The sequence below is a fragment of the Pelodiscus sinensis genome, chromosome 2, assembly GCF_052426305.1.
Source record: "Pelodiscus sinensis isolate ZL-2025 chromosome 2, ASM5242630v1, whole genome shotgun sequence".
NCBI classification, from domain to species: Eukaryota; Metazoa; Chordata; order Testudines; family Trionychidae; genus Pelodiscus; species Pelodiscus sinensis.
In genome coordinates this window covers 189,638,179-189,660,257 of record NC_143053.1, presented here as the reverse complement: position 1 = coordinate 189,660,257, position 22,079 = coordinate 189,638,179, and the positions used below count along the sequence as shown (strand labels likewise).

General features: G+C 37.5%; 1 protein-coding gene across 10 annotated transcripts in view; it reads right to left on the bottom strand.

Annotated features, from left to right (window-relative positions):
- The window catches only part of SLC4A7 (solute carrier family 4 member 7), a 203,775-nt gene that overhangs the window by 43,107 nt on the left and 138,589 nt on the right, over positions 1–22,079 (bottom strand). For 6 of the 10 annotated variants that reach the window (XM_075921993.2, XM_075921992.2, XM_075921990.2 and 3 more), the window contains 5 exons: positions 20,304–20,492; positions 16,271–16,627; positions 7,445–7,560; positions 5,867–6,024; positions 2,654–2,741 (listed from right to left, as the gene is read on the bottom strand). In XM_075921993.2, coding sequence (XP_075778108.1) covers positions 2,654–2,741; positions 5,867–6,024; positions 7,445–7,560; positions 16,271–16,627; positions 20,304–20,492 — 908 coding nt within the window. The remainder of the gene's footprint in view (positions 1–2,653; positions 2,742–5,866; positions 6,025–7,444; positions 7,561–16,270; positions 16,628–20,303; positions 20,493–22,079) is intronic. The other 4 variants (XM_075921994.2, XM_075921991.2, XM_075921999.2 and 1 more) reach the window with 2 other exon arrangements.

Genomic DNA, 22,079 nt, shown 5'->3' with positions numbered 1-22,079 from the left:
AAAATTTCTACAACTAAGATGGTCCCTTAGGATAGAGTAATTTTAATTTTGCTAGCTATGCTTGTGAACCTAGAATGTGTAGGGTGTGCCAATTGACCCACAGCAGCACTTTGACTAGATGCATAGGGAGTCCATTGCTCTCAGAATATTGTGTGCAACCAGCACGCATCTCACTTCACATGCATGTCACTTTAGTAATACTGGTAAGAAAAAAAAACATATGCAGATGGAAACCGGTGGAATCTAGTAACCCTGTGCGTCAGCCACACAGAACCCCAATGGGCTGATGTGGCACCCACCAATGGTTTAATCCCTGCTCTGCCACTGACTCATAGTAAGGGTTCAGATCCCTTTTCAGATACTTTCCCTATGTACAAAATAGCGCTCATGCATCTCAGATGTCACAGGGATATTGTGAAGATGAATATTTACAAACATTAAATGAATTAAATACCTCATCTTCACAACATTCAATGAATGAATTAAATTTACAATTACTTGACTGAGACAGTAACAGTTCAATGCACCATAGTCAATTGTGTAGGTCATCTCTGAATTAATAAATTCAAACTACTTAGAACTCAGTGGGTAAACATACATACTGCTTAAATCAAGAACTTCATATTCATCCACTACATACCCTTAAATATCATTTATTCTGGGTAGCATCTTACAAACATAAGAAGTGCAGAGCTAACGCACACCCTTCTTTAAAGTTTATGGAACTTTTGCTTTTGCAAACAAATCTTAGAATATATTCAGTTTCACTAACTAATAAGTAATTTGGGGTTTCTGGTTTCAAGTTAAACAGATAAGGATTAATTTAAAAAACTCACTTTTCCTGTTTTGGAGTTTTACCCATTAAAATAAAAAGTTTAGCTAGGATTAGAAATTGTTTGCAGAGGCAGATCCTAAAGAACTGTCATATATACTGGAAGTTCATCCCCAGAAATGCAGGTGTTTAGAGGGAAGAGGAAAATTATATAATTCTGGAATTTTTAAATATTCTATATTGTTAAATGTTTTGTAATTCATTTGCTAAACACTGATCCAAGTCAATTTTTATTCCCGGTAAGTTATGTTCCTGAAAATACACACCTAAAACCAACAGTCCTAATTAAACATCTTAACTTTAGAAATATTTTTTTAAAACTTCATCTAAGTCTGGACTATGCTGTGTTCTAAATTAAATCAATTTCTGGATTAAAATTCAAAAGTTAAAATCACTGTTACCATAACAGATTACTCGAATAGTAGTGAAAATTCAGTATTGAAACAGTATCCTAGTATGCTTGGGATCTGTCTTCTTTTGAATGAGAAATGAAAGAGAGTATGTCTACACTGCCACCCTAGCTCGAACTAGGGTGGCTAATGTAGGCATTCGAACTTGCAAATGAAGCCCGGGATTTAAATATCCCGAGCTTCATTTGCATGTTCCCAGGCACCGCCATTTTTAAATGCCACGTAGTTTGAACTCCCTACCCGAAACCACAAACGGCATGGACTAGGTAGTTAGAATTAAAGCTCCTAATTCGAACTACCATTATTCCTCCTGCAAAATTTCAAGATTGGCTATTACATTCTAGGGATGTGAAAGTATATCCATATAAATGGTTAACCAATCAGTCTGGGCTTACTGGTTAACTTTCACTGCTATATGCAGACTCCCGCCCTGTTACTGGCCAGCTGGATGCCGCCCCCCCTGTGCTGCTGCCTCTGTATCAGAGCCAGCAGTGTGTGGGCGGTAGCTGGCTCCCCAGGAGTGAGTCTGCAGGCAGAAGCCAGCTGCTCCCCCTCACTGCTGCCTTTTAAACCGGCTCCACACCAGCTCCCAAAGAGCTGGCTGCCACCCCATGCTGCTACCTATGTATGCATCAAAGGCAGAAGCGGGGGCAGCAGCTCCCTGGAGAGGGCCGGCTGGCAGGAACCAGCTGCTTCTCTTTGCTATGTGCCAGGGTAACTGTGTAACCGCTGAGATTCTCAGTAGTTACATGTTTACCCAATTCCCACTTTTTAACATCACTATTACATTCTGCCAATTGAAAAAAATACATATTCAGAGTTTTGTACAACATTCTTAATTTTCTGTCCTGAACAGTTGTGGTACATTATAATGTACAGGTTGGTCCTCTCCACTCCGGCACCCTTGGGACCCGATTGGTGCTGAAGCACAGAATTTGCCAAACTATGGAAGGTCAATATTGTCTAGCACCATTACCAACACTTCCCCTGCTTACTGAGCTCCTGGAAGACATTTGGGGTAAATTAGAGCTAAACAGCACAGAAGACTGAGAGTCAGGACTAGTGGCTGTAAAAAAACTTCATGGGACCACGGAAAACTTGGCCACACCCATGTTAAATGGATATCCAGCTAACTAAAATCATGATGGACCACAGATGTTGCTAGACCAGAGAGTGCCCGATTAGAGAGGCTCAACCTGTATTGTTTAACACCTGCCATCTTTTACAGAACAAATGGCCACACTTAAGTGGAGTATATCTTTCCTTAATTATAAGTTGTAAAGCGAGTTCATTAAGCATAGTCAGTGAATACATGCTTGCAGATTTCTGCAATGCAAGTTTTTATTCAACATTCAGGTTTGCTTTCAATGAATTGTAAATATATATATATATATATATATACACTACTTGCATCATCAGTCATAAGTGTTGCTATTGATCTTCCAATTTCGTGATACTGTGGTGCCTTGCCAGCTGGACCCAGTAACAAAAAGAGGAACCTGTAGGAAAAATTAGAGTGGAGACCGAGAAAGCTGGATTATTTCATCTTAAAGCTTAAGGTTTTGTTTTAACTGACATACTATTTCAAGAAGAATAGTGACTCTCCTGTGGTAACTATAATTCGTACCCAACATAAAACAAATCTTATTGTGATAGGATATGAAAATATAAATGCTTATAATTTAGCACAATTTCCACTTAAGTATAATCATATAGATCTAACAAACATTTATATATGTGCTTAAATGTACACAGGAGCTGTCTCAGGAAAGTTAAATAATATTATATACATATATGTGATTGCAAAATTCTGTTGCTTTGAACTAGTGCTGAGTAAGGCACCAAAGCAGCTAAAGAGGGAACCTCAATATTTTTGCCTTATTCTGTTTATTAAAAACCAAACACTATCAAATTTCAAAGATACACAATAGCATTTTTCCTCAATTTATGGTATTTCCTATACTAATAGAGGTTGGACCAACAGCCTGAAAGCCCATTGCCCACTGCTGGCAGCATGCCCCAGCAGGCAACCCTACCTCGCCCTCCCCCCAAACCCGGCTGGGCTGCTTGCACAGCTGCTGCTGGCTTCCTGGCAGGTGGCTGCCAGGCTCCAGCCCCACGCTGCCAGCCTCAGCCCCAGCCTCAGCCCACACTTCCAAGGGCTGCTGGAGGCTACTTCTGGGGCCTAGTCCCAATCCTGTGCTGCCCCCAGCCGGGCTACCAACCATGATGCCCCACCCAGCTGGCACTCCTGCCCTTAGACTCCCAGGTTCTCTGGTCCAGCAGTATCCATGGTTCCTCTTTTTCTCTTTAGTAAAAATCCAACTGCTCAAACCAAATCATAGGTTATTTCTTCATATCAAATATTAAATTTCATAATTTGTAGATTTATAATTTTGGTACTGATAAAATGGATGGTATCATGTTCTATAGAAATAGAACATGAAGATTTAAATACCGTAACTTTGGAATGATTTCCTGTGAAAAATTAAAAGTGTTGCTGTTTTCCAAAAAAGACTTCTCAAAACCATGTAATTCAGTTACAATATTGTCAAAGTTAGTAGACCAATATTTATATGTAATATTTATATTGAAAATCCTTCAATTCAATTTCCACACTATTCTTGTAAGAAAAGCACTCTCCAAATTCTCTGAAGAAACTGCAATTGCATTTTAGATATAGAAATTAAACTACAATGTTTTATCCTTCTCCAACAGCCACCATCCAATGCACGTATTTTTTTCTCTGATGGCAGCTCTAAATGAATTTTATGAAAACATACACAAAATGATTTAGCCATATTTTCTCTGCAGTATGCTGCATAAATTAGTTCATCAAAAATTATCTTGAAAAGTCATTTTACATAATCCCATAGTAAATTAGCCACATTTTTGTCTACAAAATTTATTTCATTTTCATAGTGATAGAAATGTAGCTGTGTTAGTCTGGGGTAGCTGAAGCAAAATGCAGGAAAATGTAGCACTTTAAAGACTAACAAGATGGTTTATTAGATGATGAGCTTTCGTGGGCCAGACCCACTTCCTCAGATCAAATAGTGGAAGAAAATAGTCAACCATATATACCAAAGGATACAATTAAAAAAAAATTAACACATATGAAAAGGACAAATCACATTTCAGAACAGGAAGGGGATGCGGGGGGGGGGGGGGGGGGAACGAAGGAAGGTAAGTGTCTGTGAATTGATGATATTAGAGGTGGGGAGAGTGGGACGTCTGTGAGCTAATGGTATTAGAGGTGATAATTGGGGAAGCTATCTTGGTAATGAATGGGTAAGATAGTTTGAGTGTTTGTTCATTCCTTCTCGGAGAGTGTCGAATTTTAACATGAATGACAGTTCAGAGGATTCCCTTTCAAGTGCAGATGTAAAAGGTCTTTGTAGCAGAATGCAGGTGGTTAAGTCATTGAGAGAGTGTCCTTTCTGGTTAAAATGGCAAGAAACTGTTTTTTCTTTGTGATCTTGTCTGATATCTGTTTTGTGGGCATTAATCCTTTGGCGAAGTGTCTGAGATGTTTGTCCAATGTACATAGCAGACGGACACTTTCGGCACATGATAGCATAAATTATATTTCCGGATGCGCAGGAATATGTGTCTTGATCTTATAACTCACTTGGTTAGGTCCAATAATGGTATCAGCAGAATGAATATGTGGACAAAGCTGGCAACGGGGTTTGTTGCAAGGGAAGGTACCAGGGTTGGTATTAGTGTGGTATGTCCTGTGGTTGTTGGTAAGAATCATCTTGATTTTCATTTTCATGTTACCAAACTGTATCCGACATTAAGTCCCAGAAGACATAATTACAACACAAGTATTAACCTGCTCCCCATGGAGGGGGAGGATTTCAGAATACTAGTTCAGAGAGGTACAGCTTACACTTCCTGTGCCCCTTCAGGTCAATTTTACTAAAGTGTTGCAAATTTTTCTCTTAAAACCATACTATTGGTAGGGACTGGAGAAGATAAGGATTATACCCATCTTTCACTTAGCATTTCCTAGCCATTAGGAAAAAAAAGGTCTAAATGTATTTCATTTTAGTATCAGATTTGCAAAAACATCATCATATGTAAATAAACATTAGAATGTGCACTCTGGGGATCACACAATCAAATAAGTTTCTCACATTCTAGCTGGGTTTTCACAATTCAACACTCTACTTAGAATATACGGATTTGGAGTACATAAACTTCAAGATTCAGATTCTCTCTATTGCCATGTTAACACCAGGGGAAAGTAAGTAAATCTTCTAAGTTAGTCACACAGTTAAAATTGTGTAAGAAGGGGACTAGCACCTGAGAGATTCATCCTTCCCACACCCATCTGGATTCAGTTTCAATCTTTGTCCACTTTTGTCAACAAAACCCTGTAGTCTGGACACACCCTTTGTGAACAGTTCTAAAGATAGCATCATTAGCAATTATGTTTATATTTACTCTTTGGAGTTTTGGGAAAGGTTTAGATAGCCCTCATTATATTAATTCTGCAACAATTGCTTGCATCCAAGACAGAAATTCACAATGTAAACTCTGGTCTCTGTTCTGCTTGAAAATCAAAGTATCTTACTTTAGTGTGTGAGTAAATGCATGTTATTCAGGTTTTATTTACCGTGTAGGAACAGGAACCTCTGTGAGACCTGAAAGAAGCACTGCAGGGGCCAGTCTCACAAAAGCAATGATTGGCCTTTCCAAAAAATCTACTTCTCCAATCAACACATTTGATGCTTCTGCTCCTGTGGGAATTTTCCTCATGAAGTTCATATCAACCTATTACATAGAGATGAAACAATTGTTTATTGCTTTATTATTCAAAGGATTTTTTTAAACGGAATTGACTATTCAACTTTTATTTTGATGAAAACAATATAAATGCAAAAGAAATATTTTAATGTACAGGGACAGAAGACAAGCATATGAAATATACAAAATATGTCTGTCAGCAGTACTTTATTAGTACGTTGTTTTTATCGTTACATATCAGAACTACTATTATTTATTATATTCTAAAAAGTTTCCGCTACATAATCACTTTTCCACAGTGACTTCTCAGGACAGAAATATTTTCTCTATGGAGGATGACGTTACTTGACAGCAAACCAACAAGACAATAACTAAGGAGAGTTCATATAATTATATGCAGTTTCTTGAATTTAGTTATTTTACATTTTATTAATGGAATTTTAAATATTTTTAAAAGGAATGAATAGCTAATATTTTCATTCACAAAAAATAAACAGCTGAAATAAAATAAAGACACTTTTCTGCATATAATTAAAGAGAAATGTTACAAAACTATACAGCACATGAACTCCTTGTTTACAAACAGATACACAAAAAGCACCAGAAACTAACACTAGTAACATTGTTATCTAGAAAACTTACAGCTGGCCTCTTGAATCCCACACCAAGTGTGCCACAACTACAGTGCCATGAGGCTGACTCCTGCTCAACAGGAGACAAGGCAGTGTACAGAAGGACAGGCCAAGCAAAAATATAAAAACTGTGACAGAGTAGGAGAAATAAATGGTACCTGCCATGATTTGTTGAGAACTATTATCTAAATGAGATTTGTTTCAGCACAATAATTTAATATAATTTTTTACTGTATAGATTACACTAGATAGCTGAAATTTGCATTAAGAGCCACAGTGGTTCTTAGAACTCAAAATATTTAAATTACAGAAGATAGGAGAGGTTAACAGCAGTATACCATGTTTGCTTCCAGAAGTAACACAACTGATGCTCTTTACCTTTAAGATTTCCATGGCTTTTACAGAACAAATGCGTAAAAGCCCTTTTTCTGAAAAAGGAGTCTTAAGTTTCTTAAGAAAAACAAAGTCACAAAACTTAAGTCATTTTATGCAAAAACACCCACAACACTTACGTTTTGTAAAAACATTTGCTGTGTATCAGGCCTGAAAATATTATGTATCACTCAATCAGCAAATACAGTGGCATATGTCAAGTTACATGAAATACTGCACAATTGAAGTGGTAAAATAGGAAGTCCAGACACAGGGCAAAAGTTACCAAAATATTTAATGGCTAATTCATTTTCATCTATACTGCATTCTATATGTTGCACTTAACCCCAATTAAGGTAGAAATAGCAATCAGTTTAGCTATCACACTCAGTTACATAGCCCTACTTACTAATTATGTACAGAAAATATGTAATGTTATTTACCTTACTGAAATCAACAGTACTGTTTTCTCTGCTTCCTCCTGTTCCATTACCTTTAACATCTCCACTTTTTGCAACTTCCAAATTTCCAGGTGCTGATTGTGGAGATGCTAGAAGACCTAGATTTAAACAAAATGCACACTTTCAAAATGTAGTTCACAGACAATGGACTAAACAAGACACACACAATGCAAGAACTCAATGTGGCAGCTTGCTAAAAGCAAATGTGCAAGTTAATAAATGAAAGTGCTCCATATTAGTAGCACATACTCAACATAAAAAAGTTACTTTATTTTGGAAAATAATTTTTAAAAATTGTTTTAAATGATTAAAAATCAGATGTTGCCTAAATGGTGGCCATTTGCAAGAGACAAGAAAAGAAAACAAAGAGTGACTTTTTGGAAAGGACAAAATGTACAAATTTTAATTCTAATCACCAATGCTTTGTGAATAGAACTTACATGATAGAAGTGCCTCAGACATTTGAAAGTCCTAGAATTACAAACAAAAAGAAAAACGCAACCACCACACATTTTAGCACATTATCTGTAAGTTGAGATTTTGATTTTTAAAAATGAAATTCAGGCTTTGACCATATGAGGATTAAGACACTAGTGGTCAGCCAATCTAGTGTAACTCTCTGTTGCCGATAGGATACATGGATGTAAATGATCATTTGCATCTGTGACGCTTAACCTGATTTGAAGCAGTTTACCTTATTTAGTATATGGCCCTGACTAGACAAAGATTTAAGTTTAAACTGTTAGTGAATGCATTCTAACATGTTTGAAAGAATCTAGTATAGACACAGCAACATGTATTTTCACATGCTAAACTGAATGAGTTAAAAGTCAACCTTCCCTCTAGGCTTTAACTCAACCATCTTACAACACAAATTAAAGTATACATTGCCCTGACTATGCTAGACTCTTTCTAATCCTATATAACTATACCAAAGAAGATTCAAAACCAAAAGTTCAATCATCCTTTAGAGGTAAGAACGCAATTCCAATTCTTTTATTTTATAAGCATTTAAGACATTCTAATAAAATAAAATCAATTATATTAAATAGGCTTTAATTTTCTTTGCAAAGTCTATACTGTGCTAGCAATAGACTATTATGTCAATATCAGTTAAAATGGCACAAATCACATTCGTCCATTTGCTCTGAAGTGTATATTATTCACCAAAAAGGAGAAACCCATTGGCCCATCAATCCAATCCATAAATAGGCAATACAACATTTATTAAGAAAAAATTCTTAATGTTTAGGAAGAGTTTATAAAGCAAACAGAGATGGAATAAAACTACTACATGTAAAAAATAGAAAGTCTACATCATCGTATATAGGAGGGACAAAACAAAACATGTTCAGATAAATGCAAGAAGGCCACATTCAGTCCCTCTTCACCTTTTTGCTTGTTGGAACAATAATGTAAAAATACACAAGTGTAAATTGTGAAAGATGTGCAATTGTGTGTCATTTTACATCTGGATTCCAACTATCCCATCAATGCCCTAATGCAGATTACTCACAACAAGAGATGAATTAATATCTAAATGTGAGGATGGTTAAAATAGGAGGAGGAAGATAGGGAAATAATCTCACAGGTCACACTCCCTTTTCCTATCTAGACAGAAGTTAGTTGGTTACAGCCTTCCCAAGTTTGTAGAACTGGTACCCTAAATATGATCCATTGAGACCCATACAAAAACAGTAACTGTAAATTGCCCTTTCACCCATTTCTCAGTCTTAGCATTAGGATAATATTGATCTTTTATGAGGGAAGTCAGAATTTCTCAAACTGTTTTCAGCCTAAGTTCAGGAAGTCTTAATGCTAATATTGAATGGGGATAAGAATTTCTAAGTCAAAGGATTATTAGCTTTTGCTTTGTCGTGATCCTACTAAAAGAATAGATGCAAACTAAATTTAAAAATTCTAACAATCAGAAAGATTTCAACTTTCTAAACTCATAACAAAAATGGATGCATTTCCATAAATTTTTGAAGTTTTTCCTGCTGGTTTTAAATCAACCAATGCTCAAAAATACTTAAATATAAATTAGCTTCTTTGGCTTAAGCTACATAATTGAAATTATGCTATCTTCACAAACTATATCACAAGCTCAATACCAAAAAGAGTCCTTCAGCACAGCTACATAAATTTTCCTTTATTTAAAAAAGATAGCTAGGGCTAAAATATCCCAAACTATTTGCCTAGAACCAAGTATTTCTCTGAAGTTTAATTTATATTTTGCACACAGTGGAACCTCAAAGTTACTAACACCTTGGAAAGGGAGGTTACTAGTAAAATCAAAACATATGCAACTCTACACAAAACTTTATGGTTGTTCTTCCAACAATTTACAGCTGCACACTGACTTCATATAGCTTTGACATTTTACTGTGCAGAAGAAAAATGTTGCTTTAAAAAAAAATTAAAATACAGTCCTGTACTTATTTGCCTTTTTTTTGGGGGGGGGGGGAGAAAAGGGAGCTGGGGCCTGTCCTGCTGCCTGATGATGTATTTCCAGCTTCAAACGAAGTGTGTATTTGATTGGTTAGTTTGTTACTCTGGTGTTTGTAATTCTGAGTAAGGATGTTAAATTGTGGTTATTTGGCTAAGCAGGTAGTCGATACAATTTATATCAACTACACGATTAGTCAATAAGGACCTCTCTGTACAGCTGCAGTAGGGCTAGCTCCCAGAGCCACCTTGAGACAGGACTTCAGGCTCTTACTACCTTTAAAATGCAGAGGTGCAGCAGTCCCGGAGCCGGCGCAAACTGGAACTGCTTGGTCCCAACTCACACCAGGTCCAGCAGCCCCTGTTTGCGAAAGGGATGTAAGCTACTAGCTGATGGTCCAATAAGCATCAACTTATTGGATAGTCAAGTGGTCATTCAATTAGCTGCTTACCCCACCCTTGCTGCCTCTACCAGAGCAGCAGCAAGGGGGAAGCAGGCTTAAAAGCTGGCTCCCCCCTGCACTGTCTCCGCAGAAGGCAGGGGAAATAGAGACATCCCTGCTGCTGTGTGTCTCTATTTGAAACGTACAAGAGCCGTAGACAGCTCTTGTACATTTCAAAAGGAGAGACGCAGTGGGATAGCGAGCGCACCTCTATCCTTATCCCTAACCCTCTGCTGACTCTGGTAGAGACAGCGCAGCGGGGTGTGGGGGAAAGAGGGGTGGTGCAGGTGGCACTACAGAGACAGTGCTGGGGTGAGCCAGCTTTTAAGCCAGCTTCCCCCCAACACCAGCTCCTGTTCCCCCTTTGCTGCCTCTCATACAAAGGTGGTGGGGGTGCAAAGAGTAGAGTACTCCACTTGACTACCTGATAAGCTTATGCTTATTGGGTAGTTGAGTAATCAACTATTCGCTTCTGAGGTTCTATTATATTTCCAATTCAAAAGGACTCTAGAAGAAATCATGATAGAAAAAAAACAGTCCTTTCTTTCATGCCACAAATATGATCCTCTTGGTAGACATTTACTGAACTGTAATTATGTGTGTAAGCTTTGTAGCTAGCCCCATCTCAAAGGGTGATATCTGTGGTAGCTGACTGCATATTTTCTGAGTTCTGGATCCTATTTCTGACTTTTGATAAGATGAGATCAACTCAACTAACTTCCTTAATGCATCAGGTACCCCCTTCCAGCTACTCATCTTTATTCTCTTTAAATAAAGGAAATAACTCAAAGCTAAAGCTTAGTTCTTCACTATGTTTATTGTTGACTTCCCTTTGTTTCATTATTTAAATTGCTCACTTAGGGTATGTCTACACTTGCACCCTCTTTTGAGAGAGGGATGCAAATGCAGACATTTGACATTGCAAGTGAAGCTGGGATTTCAATATACCGTGCTTTATTTGCATGTTCATGTTATGGCGCTATTTCGAAATAACAGACGCTGTTAAGACGCGGTTATTTTGAGAGAAAACCCTTCTCTCGAAATAATTAGTAAACCTCATTGTATGAGGAATAAGGGTTATTTCGAGAAGGGTTTTCTCTCGAAATAACCGTGTGTTAACAGCATCTGTTATTTCGAAATAGCGCTATTTCAAAACACCGCCAAAATGTAAATATGCAAATGAAGTTCAGGGTATTTAAATCCCAGCTTCATTTGCAATTTCGAATGTCTTCATTTGCATCCCTCTCTCGAAAGAGGGTGAAAGTGTAGACATACCCTTAAAGATATCAGTGGTCACTCCTTGCTCAGGCAAGATTCCCAATAGGTAAAGGGAATCCTTACTGTGATTTTGTTTTAATGTCAGATTGTCATTTAAGTTTATAAACAATGAGTAGTCCTATAGCACCTTAGAGACTAACAAAAATATAGATATAGTATCAGAAGCTTTCATGGGCAAAACCTACTTCTTCAGATGAGATGAACTCAAGTCATATATACAGGCAGTCCCCGGGTTACATACAAGATAGGGACTGTAGGTTTGTTCTTAAGTTGAATCTGTATGTAAGTCGGAACTGGTACATATTGTAGGGAAAACTCTAGCCAAACATTTCTCCAGAGATCAGTTTTATTCTCCCACACCTCACTTCCCTCAGTCCTTTATTCTCAAGCTGAGGTGTCTGCTGAGAAAAGCCGCTCCGCGTCTCCCTGGTCTGCTGGGGGGGGGGCGGGTGCTAGCTTCGCGTCTCCCTGGTCTGCTGGGGGAAGCAGCTAGTGCGGGGTTGCCTCACACCGTTTGTAAGTAGGGATCCGATGTAAGTCGGATCCATGTAACCCGGGGACTGCCTGTATATATATTTTTTTTTGTCTCTAAGGCGCCACAGGACTATGAATTGTATTTAAAGTTACAGACTAACACTGCTACTCCTCCAAGACTTTTTAACTTTATAAAAGCACTGGGGAAAAGTAAATCAATGGCTATAAGTCTGAAATAAGTCTGAAGAGGCAGAGCTATGATGTATATGACACACTGAAAACTGTATACATTATATATCTACAGGTATAGATACTGATATATCAACATACACTCTATCCAGCCATCTGGCATTCTACAAAGAGACAACTGAAAAAGCTGAGTAAAAAACCTTTTTGATAATGCTTCTCCAAAATTGCATTGAGAAAGTAGCAGGTTACTCTCCTACTTTAAATTGTCAACAGAATTAGTGCATAGGAGAAAGCAAACTCCATTTGTGAGGGAACAATTCTTTTCTTTCTTGTCCTGAATCTGTTAGCTCTAGCCCAGTAACTACTCCCTGGCATAGAAAGCACGTGTCCTTTGTTTTCCAGGCTGTCAGACAAAGAAAAACTTATTTTATCTCTAAGCTGGAATATTGAGGGAAACATTGAGCATACCTAGCCACTTTCTTGATGGCATCATGAAAAGCAGATGCATCAATTCCATTTGGTGGAAGGGGATTCCTGGTATAGATAAGTAAGGTACTTCCAATGGGTAGGTTTCTACTTTATTACAATTTTAATAAATTATTGGCTGCTATGGAAATGCAGAGCAAAGCTATTCTAAATTTAAAAGTGTTACCATTTATGTTTCTATCAATTAATGAAATTAAAAATAAAATGAATATAGAACAAAAAAATCTTCAAAGCCTCAGAAAAAAATACAAATATGTGTTTGTTCACTTATTTTTGCTATCAACAGCCATTCATAAAAAGTTTGCATTCCTCTTTTTTACCACCATAGTTGGCAGAAGAGCAAAAGATGATGATTTTGGCACTTATTATGGCTATTTCTGTTCCCAAACTGTGCATTTCAATACTCAATAGCATGTACATTTCTGAAACATATGAATTGCCTTTTCATATGAAAAACCCTAATTTTACAAAAAAAATTGTAAAGCTAAACATCAAAATTTTAAGAAGTTAACTGTAGCATTTTGTGATAGGGTTTGGATCTAATATCTGGGCTACAAACAAACGGATATGAAAAAAAATCATTTCTATACCAGCTCTCACTATTTGGACTCCTTTTAGCAATCCCATATATACTGAACGTCTGGACACTGGATAGAAAAACAAAATATCAGACATTAGAACTACCTCAGGGTATATCTCTTAAAGACTGGTCCAAAGAAGGTATATGATCCATAGAGCTTATAAGGGGCATGTAATAGCCAAAAAGGTTGCATTTTTTCATGTCTCTAAATAGAAAATCTGCACTTCCATGCCCTTCCTCGGTGGAATGGGCTCCAATTCTAGTCACCAGGACCAGACGGTACTCACCCAAGAGTTCTGAAGGCTATCCAATATGAAATTTCTCAACTACTAAGTGTATACATAACCTATTGCTTCAATCAGCCTCTGTACCACATGACTTAGTATACCTAACACCACCTTTTTAAAAAAAAATACTCCAGATGTGATCCTGGCAGTATTATGTGCAGTAAGCATAATTTCAGTACAAGACCAATTAGCTGAAACTATATTATTAGAGACATAGATAAATGCTACTTGTTGGGGAAATCAGCACAATCTTTTTTATAAGAGAGAAATCGTGTCTTACCAAGTTCCCAAAATTCTTTTACGGGGTCAAGAAACACTGGACAAGTGTGATCCTATGCATATAGTGTACTTTGATTTCAGAAAGCCTTTGACTAGGTCCCTCGCCACAGGTTCTTAAGCAAAGTTATCAGTAATGGGATAAGAAAGAAGGTTCTCATGAATAAGCAGCTGGTTAAAGGACAGACAACAAAGAGTAAGAATAAATGGTCAATGTTAAGAATGAAGAGAGGCAAATAGCACATTCCACTGAGGATCTGTACTGAAACCTATTCTGTTCAACAGATCAGTAAATGATCTGGGAAAAGGGATAAACAGTGAGGTGGCAAAGTCTGCAAATGATAAAAGTTTATTCAAGATAGTTAAGTTCAAAGCTGATTGCAAAGAGTTACAAAAAAATCACACAAAAACTTGCTTAGGGAAACAAAAAGGCAGATAAAATTCAATATTGGAAAATGGAAAATAATACACATTGGAAAAAAATCCCAGCTATACATAGAAAGTGATGCATCTAAATTAGCTGTTACCAGTCAAGAAAGATATTGGGGTCACTGTGGATAGTTCTCTGAAGGCAGCTGCTCAGTGAGAAACAGCAGTTAAAAAGTTAACAGAACCTTAGGAACCATTAGGAAAAGGGATAGATAATAAGACAGAAAAATATAACCCCATTATACAATCCATGGTATGCCCACATCTTGAATACTATACGCAGATGTGGTCATCTCTCAACAAAAATATACCAGAACTGAAAAAAGTGCAGAGACGGGTAACAAAAATAATTAGGGCCATGGAACAGATTCCTTATGAGGAGTAGTGAAAAAGGATGGGATTGTTCTCAGAATACGAGACTAATGGGGGGGGGGGGAGGGACATGACAGAGGTCTATACAATAATAAATGGTGTGAAGAAAGTATGTTTTCAAGATGCCCAGAGACAAAGGGCTTCTACTGGATTGGGGACAGTCTGGTTGGATGGTCATATCTGTCTCCCAATTCTTCTTACTAAATAATGAGGAAGAACACCAAGAAGATTGTGCCTAGCCAAATATTAGAACAGCAGCAGCCCAAATCCACACAAAATGAAGATCAGTTCCAGAATGGCTAGAAGAAGCAGTGAAATGTTTCTGTTCTTCCTAGAAAGGCATTCTGTCATTTTCAAAGAAAAAACTGGAGGCAAAGAGAAAAATGACCTCTACAAGTTACAAGAGTTAACTAGATATGCCAAAATCTTCTGCCTCCAATCGGTGCTAATGATATTAAATGACAAAAAAAAATCAAATGATATGTATCAGTTTCTGGGATAAAAAATGAAACAAAATACAGGACTATGGATAAAAAATGAATGCTTAATTAACATATTAGAAAAATATTTCTCTGAAAATGTCTGTTATATATAGTGTTGTCATATGTATTCTGCTTTTTACAAGAGATAAGCAGCCTTGTGTTTCACAAATCAACACTACAAAATGATCTGCAACAACTGCTACTTGGTTTCCTTAAGCTAATTTATAGTACTCCACATATTTAAAAAAAGATTATAAAATACTACTACTCCTGTCTACTCAACAATCATTAAGCATTTGATACAGTGATAATGCACCACTGGAAAAATTCACTGACACTAATTTTAGAAATGCTGGATATGCCAGTTTTAAGATATATTATCTTCTGTTCATAACAGTTTTGAGATTTTTAGACTTTAAATGATTTTTATATTCTAAGAGAAAGCAAGTAAAGTCCAAATCCATCATGACAAAAAATACTAAATTACTATTCTAACTCTGTAACTGTAACCCTTGTTTCTTCCCATCACCAACCTTCTCTCATTTCTATCCACATATTGTAACATGTCTGAGTTAGACTATAAATTCTTCAGAGCATGTCCCATGTCTTTAAATCACAAGCCACATTTAAGGACTAATGTTAACATCTTCATTTACATTGATTCAAGGTGAGAGAAAGGAAAAGGCCACCATTTTTGACATTCGCCTATTTAACAGACAGTTTTATTTAAAAGTTGCTTATTTATAAAACAAAAATATATTATAATCACACAAAAAAGGTAAGTACGAAAAATTATATTTCTCATTGCCTCAAGGAGTTAAAATGCAATTATAAATAGGTGAACTTCAACGTTTGTGCTAATTTTTTTTAAGAGTAAACAACTTAGTAATAGATTATGTTGAATAATAAACAATCACACTTCAGAAGAAATAAAACATGCAGACAGAGGTAACAGTTGTAAATAATACTTATTTATGCTCAAGCTATGTGCTCAACATTGCAATGCAAGTGATCAAGATTGAGAGAGCACCACACACATGGACAGTTTAAATTTGGATAATTGCCTGGTATGTCAATATTATCCTCTGTTTCCTTTTCCTGAACTTCTAAGTCCTCCTCAGGTGGATGGATTATTACTGTGGGAATATCATCACTGGCAGGAGACACTAGCAGTTCCTTGCCCTGAAGCTGACTCGGCTGGGAACTTGTGGTTGCCAGGCGGCCGCTGCTAGGACTGGAGGGTGGAGTGTTTTGAGGGGTAGGCAGTGGGGTTGTACACCTTGAGTCAGCCGGGGTTCCAGCTCTTGAAGAAGGAAGAAGGTAATGGAGAAGAAGGGACAAACGTTTTTCTCCTTTCAGGGACATATTTGAGGCAGAGAGACCTGTTCGCAAAGAGTGGTGGGAGGCTGAAAGGCCTTCCCCTGAGATAAAATAAATAAATGAAACACAATGAAGTTTACAGAAAAGGAACAAGCTTTTAAGAAGACAAATTATACATGTACAATTTACACAGTAAACTGCAATCTTTTAAAGGCAAAGTGTCACATTCATGCAGGTGAGATAAGAGTTAAGATATAAGAGTAAATCAGATGTTTTAGATATTAGAAAAGTCAGTATATATCTTACTCACAAGTATCAAGTAGCACATAACGGGGATTTAGAGAAAAGGATATGGGCAGTAACTGCTTTAAATAGGACCAATAAGAATTTAGCATATTATTACAAAATATTGACATCTAAAACAGTTATTTCATTAGATGTTAAAAAGGAAAAAAATCAAGTTATATGTGTCTGTACTGGAAGATTTTTTTGCCAAGCTAAGACATAATGCTACTGTGATAATGTCAGCTTAGGAGACCTGGAAGAATTTGTACCACAAACTGAATATGATTACTTAGACTGCTGAGAGAGCTTCTGCAACTCACTTTACTTCCCTATAGCTCAATGCCTCTCTATGGAAAGTGCTATACAAAAGCCAATAAAGGGGAGGAAGGAAATTGTTATTGATATTTCAGTAAAACTTAGTCAAGGAAAAAGGCAGACATCAGGTTTCCAGGTTAAAAATAACCTACTAAATCTAACCTGAAGGCAGCCTGCTACAGTCCATTTTGGTGGGGAGGGAGGGTAATTTCTGTGCAGAACATTAATTCTGCACAAGTTCCACATAGCGCAAGTGTGCAGAATTCCCCCAGCAGTATTATCATCTAGATCAAATTATTTCCTCTTTGTGTTATGGTGAAATATACAAGTGTTAAACTAAACTATACTCCTCTGTCTCTCTCATTACAATCCTATTCATCTACTTAATCTCTGGTTTCTCACCTCTGGCACACAATGCAGTCTCTCTTTATCCTCATTTCCCCTCTATTCTAAAATGGAGAATAGAGTCAAATGGATGTTTGTTATTCCCTACCAGAGAAAAAGATTCCAAACAGTACTCTATCTTTACCCCACCATTTTCCATGGGAAGAGGGGGTTTCTAGAGAAGACTGCAACTCCCAAATGTGCATGAGTACATACACAATGAGTGGTGCCCCATCTCAAAGCAATGATGAATTCTGCTAAGGACCTGAAGGTGAACATCTAGCTCTTATATTATGACGCAGGGACCAAAAAAACCTGATACTCATTCAGTATTATCACATGCACATACTGAACAATCCTAAAATCTTTTTGGGGGGAATGAGGGAAGGAAGAGCAGTATTCAGAATCCAATGTAATCTATAACCTAAAATTCAACAACATTTTTTTTTCAGGACCAGGAAAATATCTTACATGCATATCATATTCTCTGAAGCACTGTTTTCTCGGGATCTACATGTATAGATTTGGCATATGTTACTTAGACTTGTATCCGTGCAGTTTTCTAGCAAGTTTCAATATACATACTGAACAAAGCATCAGTCACATTCATTGCAACTGAAGTCTGCACTATCGGTTCAAAGTTTAGGACTGTTTTCTTCCTTTTAGAAAGTAAGAAGTCTGAAACACGTTAGCAAGAAATTGTTTCCAGTATGTGCTGACTTCAGATACTGTCCAGTTTTTCCAATCCCCAGTATACATTAGGAAACTACCCAGAAGAGCTCTATGACACAAATCCAACACAGCACACATCAGTACTTAGAACAACTCAAGAAAATATGTTCCAAGGCAGCAGGCATAACACATCTTGCACCAGAATGGTCAAGAATCCAAATACTTCATTTTTAAGAGAGACAGTTAGGCTCAGTAATTGTCTCAATATTTCAGTCCTTATGAGGACAAAGTTCTCAAGTCAACTAGTAAATGTTGTGGCGCATGCTATTGGAAATCCAAAACAGAAGATGGCCTAGGAGAAAGGCAGAGGCCACAAAGGAAGAATAAAAGGTAAGACAGGCTGTCCTGGAATGGTAATGTTGGAATGTAGAAATTGAACACCTGGAAGAAAAGCATCAGGATGCCAGAGTTTTGTCAGAAATTAACAAGAGACAGGAGACATCCTGTGAAGCTGTTTTTTGTCTAGGTTCTACTCTATCAAACAAACCTTAGCTAGAGGTAGTTGATTATTTTTAATTAAAAATAAACTCTTTTTGGACAATTATACAAAAGCAAAACTCAAGTAATATGAACATAATTAAAATAAAAATTAAAGCTCCACTAAGGATGTTAAATTTAGATCAACTAATCAAATAGTTGATGCAATGTGCATCGACTATTAGATTAGTCGATAAGGGCACCTCTGCCTTTGAAACTTAGCAAGAGCCCTGCCAGCTCTTGCTAAATTTTAAAGGCAGAAGTGCTGCAGGGAGCATGGGACCCCGCTTACCCTGTGCTTCCTGTTCTTGAAATGTGCATTTCAAAAACAAAGCATGTGGGGAGCATGGGGCCAGCCAGGGACTGGAGGACATTTCAAAAACAGGGAGCACGGGGCCAGCTTGGGACTGCTTGAGTCCCTCCGTCACCCCGTGCTCCCACAGCATTTCTGCTTATGAAATGAAGCAAGAGCTCTGCTCTTGCTACATTTCAAAGACAGAAGCACCACCAGTTCCCTGCTGTGCTCCTGCCCCCCTCTGGCCCTGCCAACAGAGACAGTGCTGGGGGAAACTGGCTTTTAAGCTGCCTATCGGATAATTGACTAGTCACATACATCCCTACATTCTACTGCTCATTAAGAGCACCATGATTAAACAGGTCTCAAATATAAAAATACGGAATCAGAAGCTGTGATCTGATCACCATTCTCCTGAATGCACATGAAGTTTTGCCTGGGTGAGGTCATAAGGTGACTTTAAACCTTCCAAATATATCCTGTCAAAGTATTAGGACCAACTGAATATATTGCTGAAGTAGAGAAAATGCTATTTATACATCTTAACTAGAATTCCATTTCTGTCAGTGGCCACATAAGTCACAGATTCTGTGACTTTCCACAACCTCTGTAACTTCTACAGTGGCCAGTGTGGCTAACCCCAGACCCTAAGTTCAAGTGGCCTCAGGGACAGCCATACCAGCTCTGCTTGGGTGACCCCATTGCCTGTTGTACCAGCCACCGCTTGGATAGCCCGGGAACTGTCCAAGGAGCAGCCAGTGTAACTGATCCTAAGGACTGCCCGAGCTATGGTTCCAGGATGGCCAAAATAGCTACTGCTTGGCAGCATCTATCAGCCAGAGCCACTGGCCCTGCCCCCCTTTCCCTGAGCAGCAGTGGCCCTCAGCAGTGATCACCTCAAAATTTAGTCGGGGGTTTATAATATAAGTCATGGACATGTCACAGGTTGTATATTTTTATTGATGGCTCATGACATGTCCATCACTCATACTATGAACACCTTTGACTAAACTGCGGCCTTATTGATAAGAGACAACTAAACTATACTATAGTTTAAATGAAGACAGTAAGTCAAGACATCTTGCAGGTTATAAGAAGCAAAACAAGACTTTACACATGCAAAATATAGGTACCGTCCAAACTCTGCAAAAGAGCCACCACACAACTTTTACATACCAAGGAGGACTCAGAAAACGTGTCCACTTATCTGCTGCCTTCGCCCACCACTCCCATGTTAATGTATTTTTTGTTACAAGTTAGAATAAATTGGATGCTACAACTTATCTCACCATTTCGCTCAAGCAAGTGAGGGTCAGAATATTTCTTGCCTATATCTGCAAAGGACCGAACCAGAGGGATCCGACTGCTGAATTTCTTCTCGTTCTGGTGATGGTGTCTCTTGAGGAGAGCTTCTCTGACATGCTCTCTAATGGACTCATCCAGCTGACCAGAAGCAATCATGTTGTCCAATACCATATCTATCATGAAAAAGAAACTAAAATTAACTCAAAGCTAAATATATGCATACCCAACATCATCACATGAATTCATATCTGAAAATAAACAGTGAAACTAATTCATGTAGAATCTTCAAGTCTATTTTATTTGATAATGATTCCACTGAAAATGTATAGGCACGAATATCGTGGGCTAACAGTTCAAATCTATACACTTTGAGCAAATGCTTCTCTGGATCACTAACTGTATTCTTTGCAAACTACACATTTTTAAAATCTAAGCTGTATAGAAATAAGTAAGTTATTGTTAATTAGTTAAAATATATCATGAAGTGGAAACTTCATACATCTGGCAAAGCGGGCTCTAGCCCAAGAAAGCTTATAAGCTTATGCCAAAATAAATTAGGACTCCTTGTTGTTTTTGCTGAAATAGACTAACACAACTACTCTAAAACAAGACAAAGACTGTTATTCAGTCACTGAGTCCCTGCACTGGAACATAGATAGACCTGTGTGTCCAAATATTGATAGTATTATGCATGTCTTTCAGTATCTTCTAGATCAGTTTCTTCCTGTATTTACCGACTTTTTTAAATATTCCAAATATATAAGATGACTTGGAAAGTAACTACATTTCTTTTGCACTAACATCACTGAGAAATATAATCAGAGAAAATCTGCTTGTTTACTTCAAGCGTACTAAATGCTCCCACTAAAGCTAAGAAAAGAGCTGAATATAAAGAACTAAGGAGTAAAATTTTCAAAAGCACTCAAGTCATGTAGGAGATTGAGAATTCTATTGAAAACTTTTGTCCCTCCTTCTTTTGGTACCCCGTGATCATGCTGGGTTAGCAATAGGTCTGCTATGACTCAGAAGAATGCATCATTCAGTGAAATCACAAATACCAAGAAAATGGAATGAAGTTAGCCCAAAGTATCTTAAAATAAAAGCCATTTGCTAGTCTAATAGATATATACAAAAAAACTTACATCCATAAGTTTTCAAAGCTGCTTTTACCTACTTAAAATTAGAGACCACTGAAAACATTCAACATGCTAAGTTAAATAAACTTATTTTAGCTCACCTCTTTACCATTCATAAAGCAAAAATGTAAATCAAGCTGTGCAACAATAAACTGCACTAATAGCAATAGCCAACATCAGCTGAATAGTGCTTAATAGTTTATAGCACAGTACTGTGCAAATTATCCCTCAAGTATCCAGAATAATGTTTACACTTTTCCAGTAGAGAAGATGTAGAAACTATTGTTAAAACAAAGATTAAAAGACAACTTAGGGTATATACTGCAAAGGAAAGCCCATGACTGGCTTGTGGCTAGAAGACTTAGAGGTTCGGGTCTCAGACTGCTTAGCTGTTTCATTTTTGTGTAGACTTTCAGGCTTGGACTGGAGCATAGGCTCTGGGACCCTCTGAGGTGAGAGGGTCCCAAAGCTCAAGCTCCAACCTGAAACTGGAAGTCTACACAGAAATCTAACAGCCCTGAAGTTCAAATCTCGCAAGCCCAAGTCAGCTGCCATGGGCAAGCCATCCGTGTCTAGTTGCTATAGGCTTGATCCTACAGCCCTTATCAATAGTCTCCAATGGGA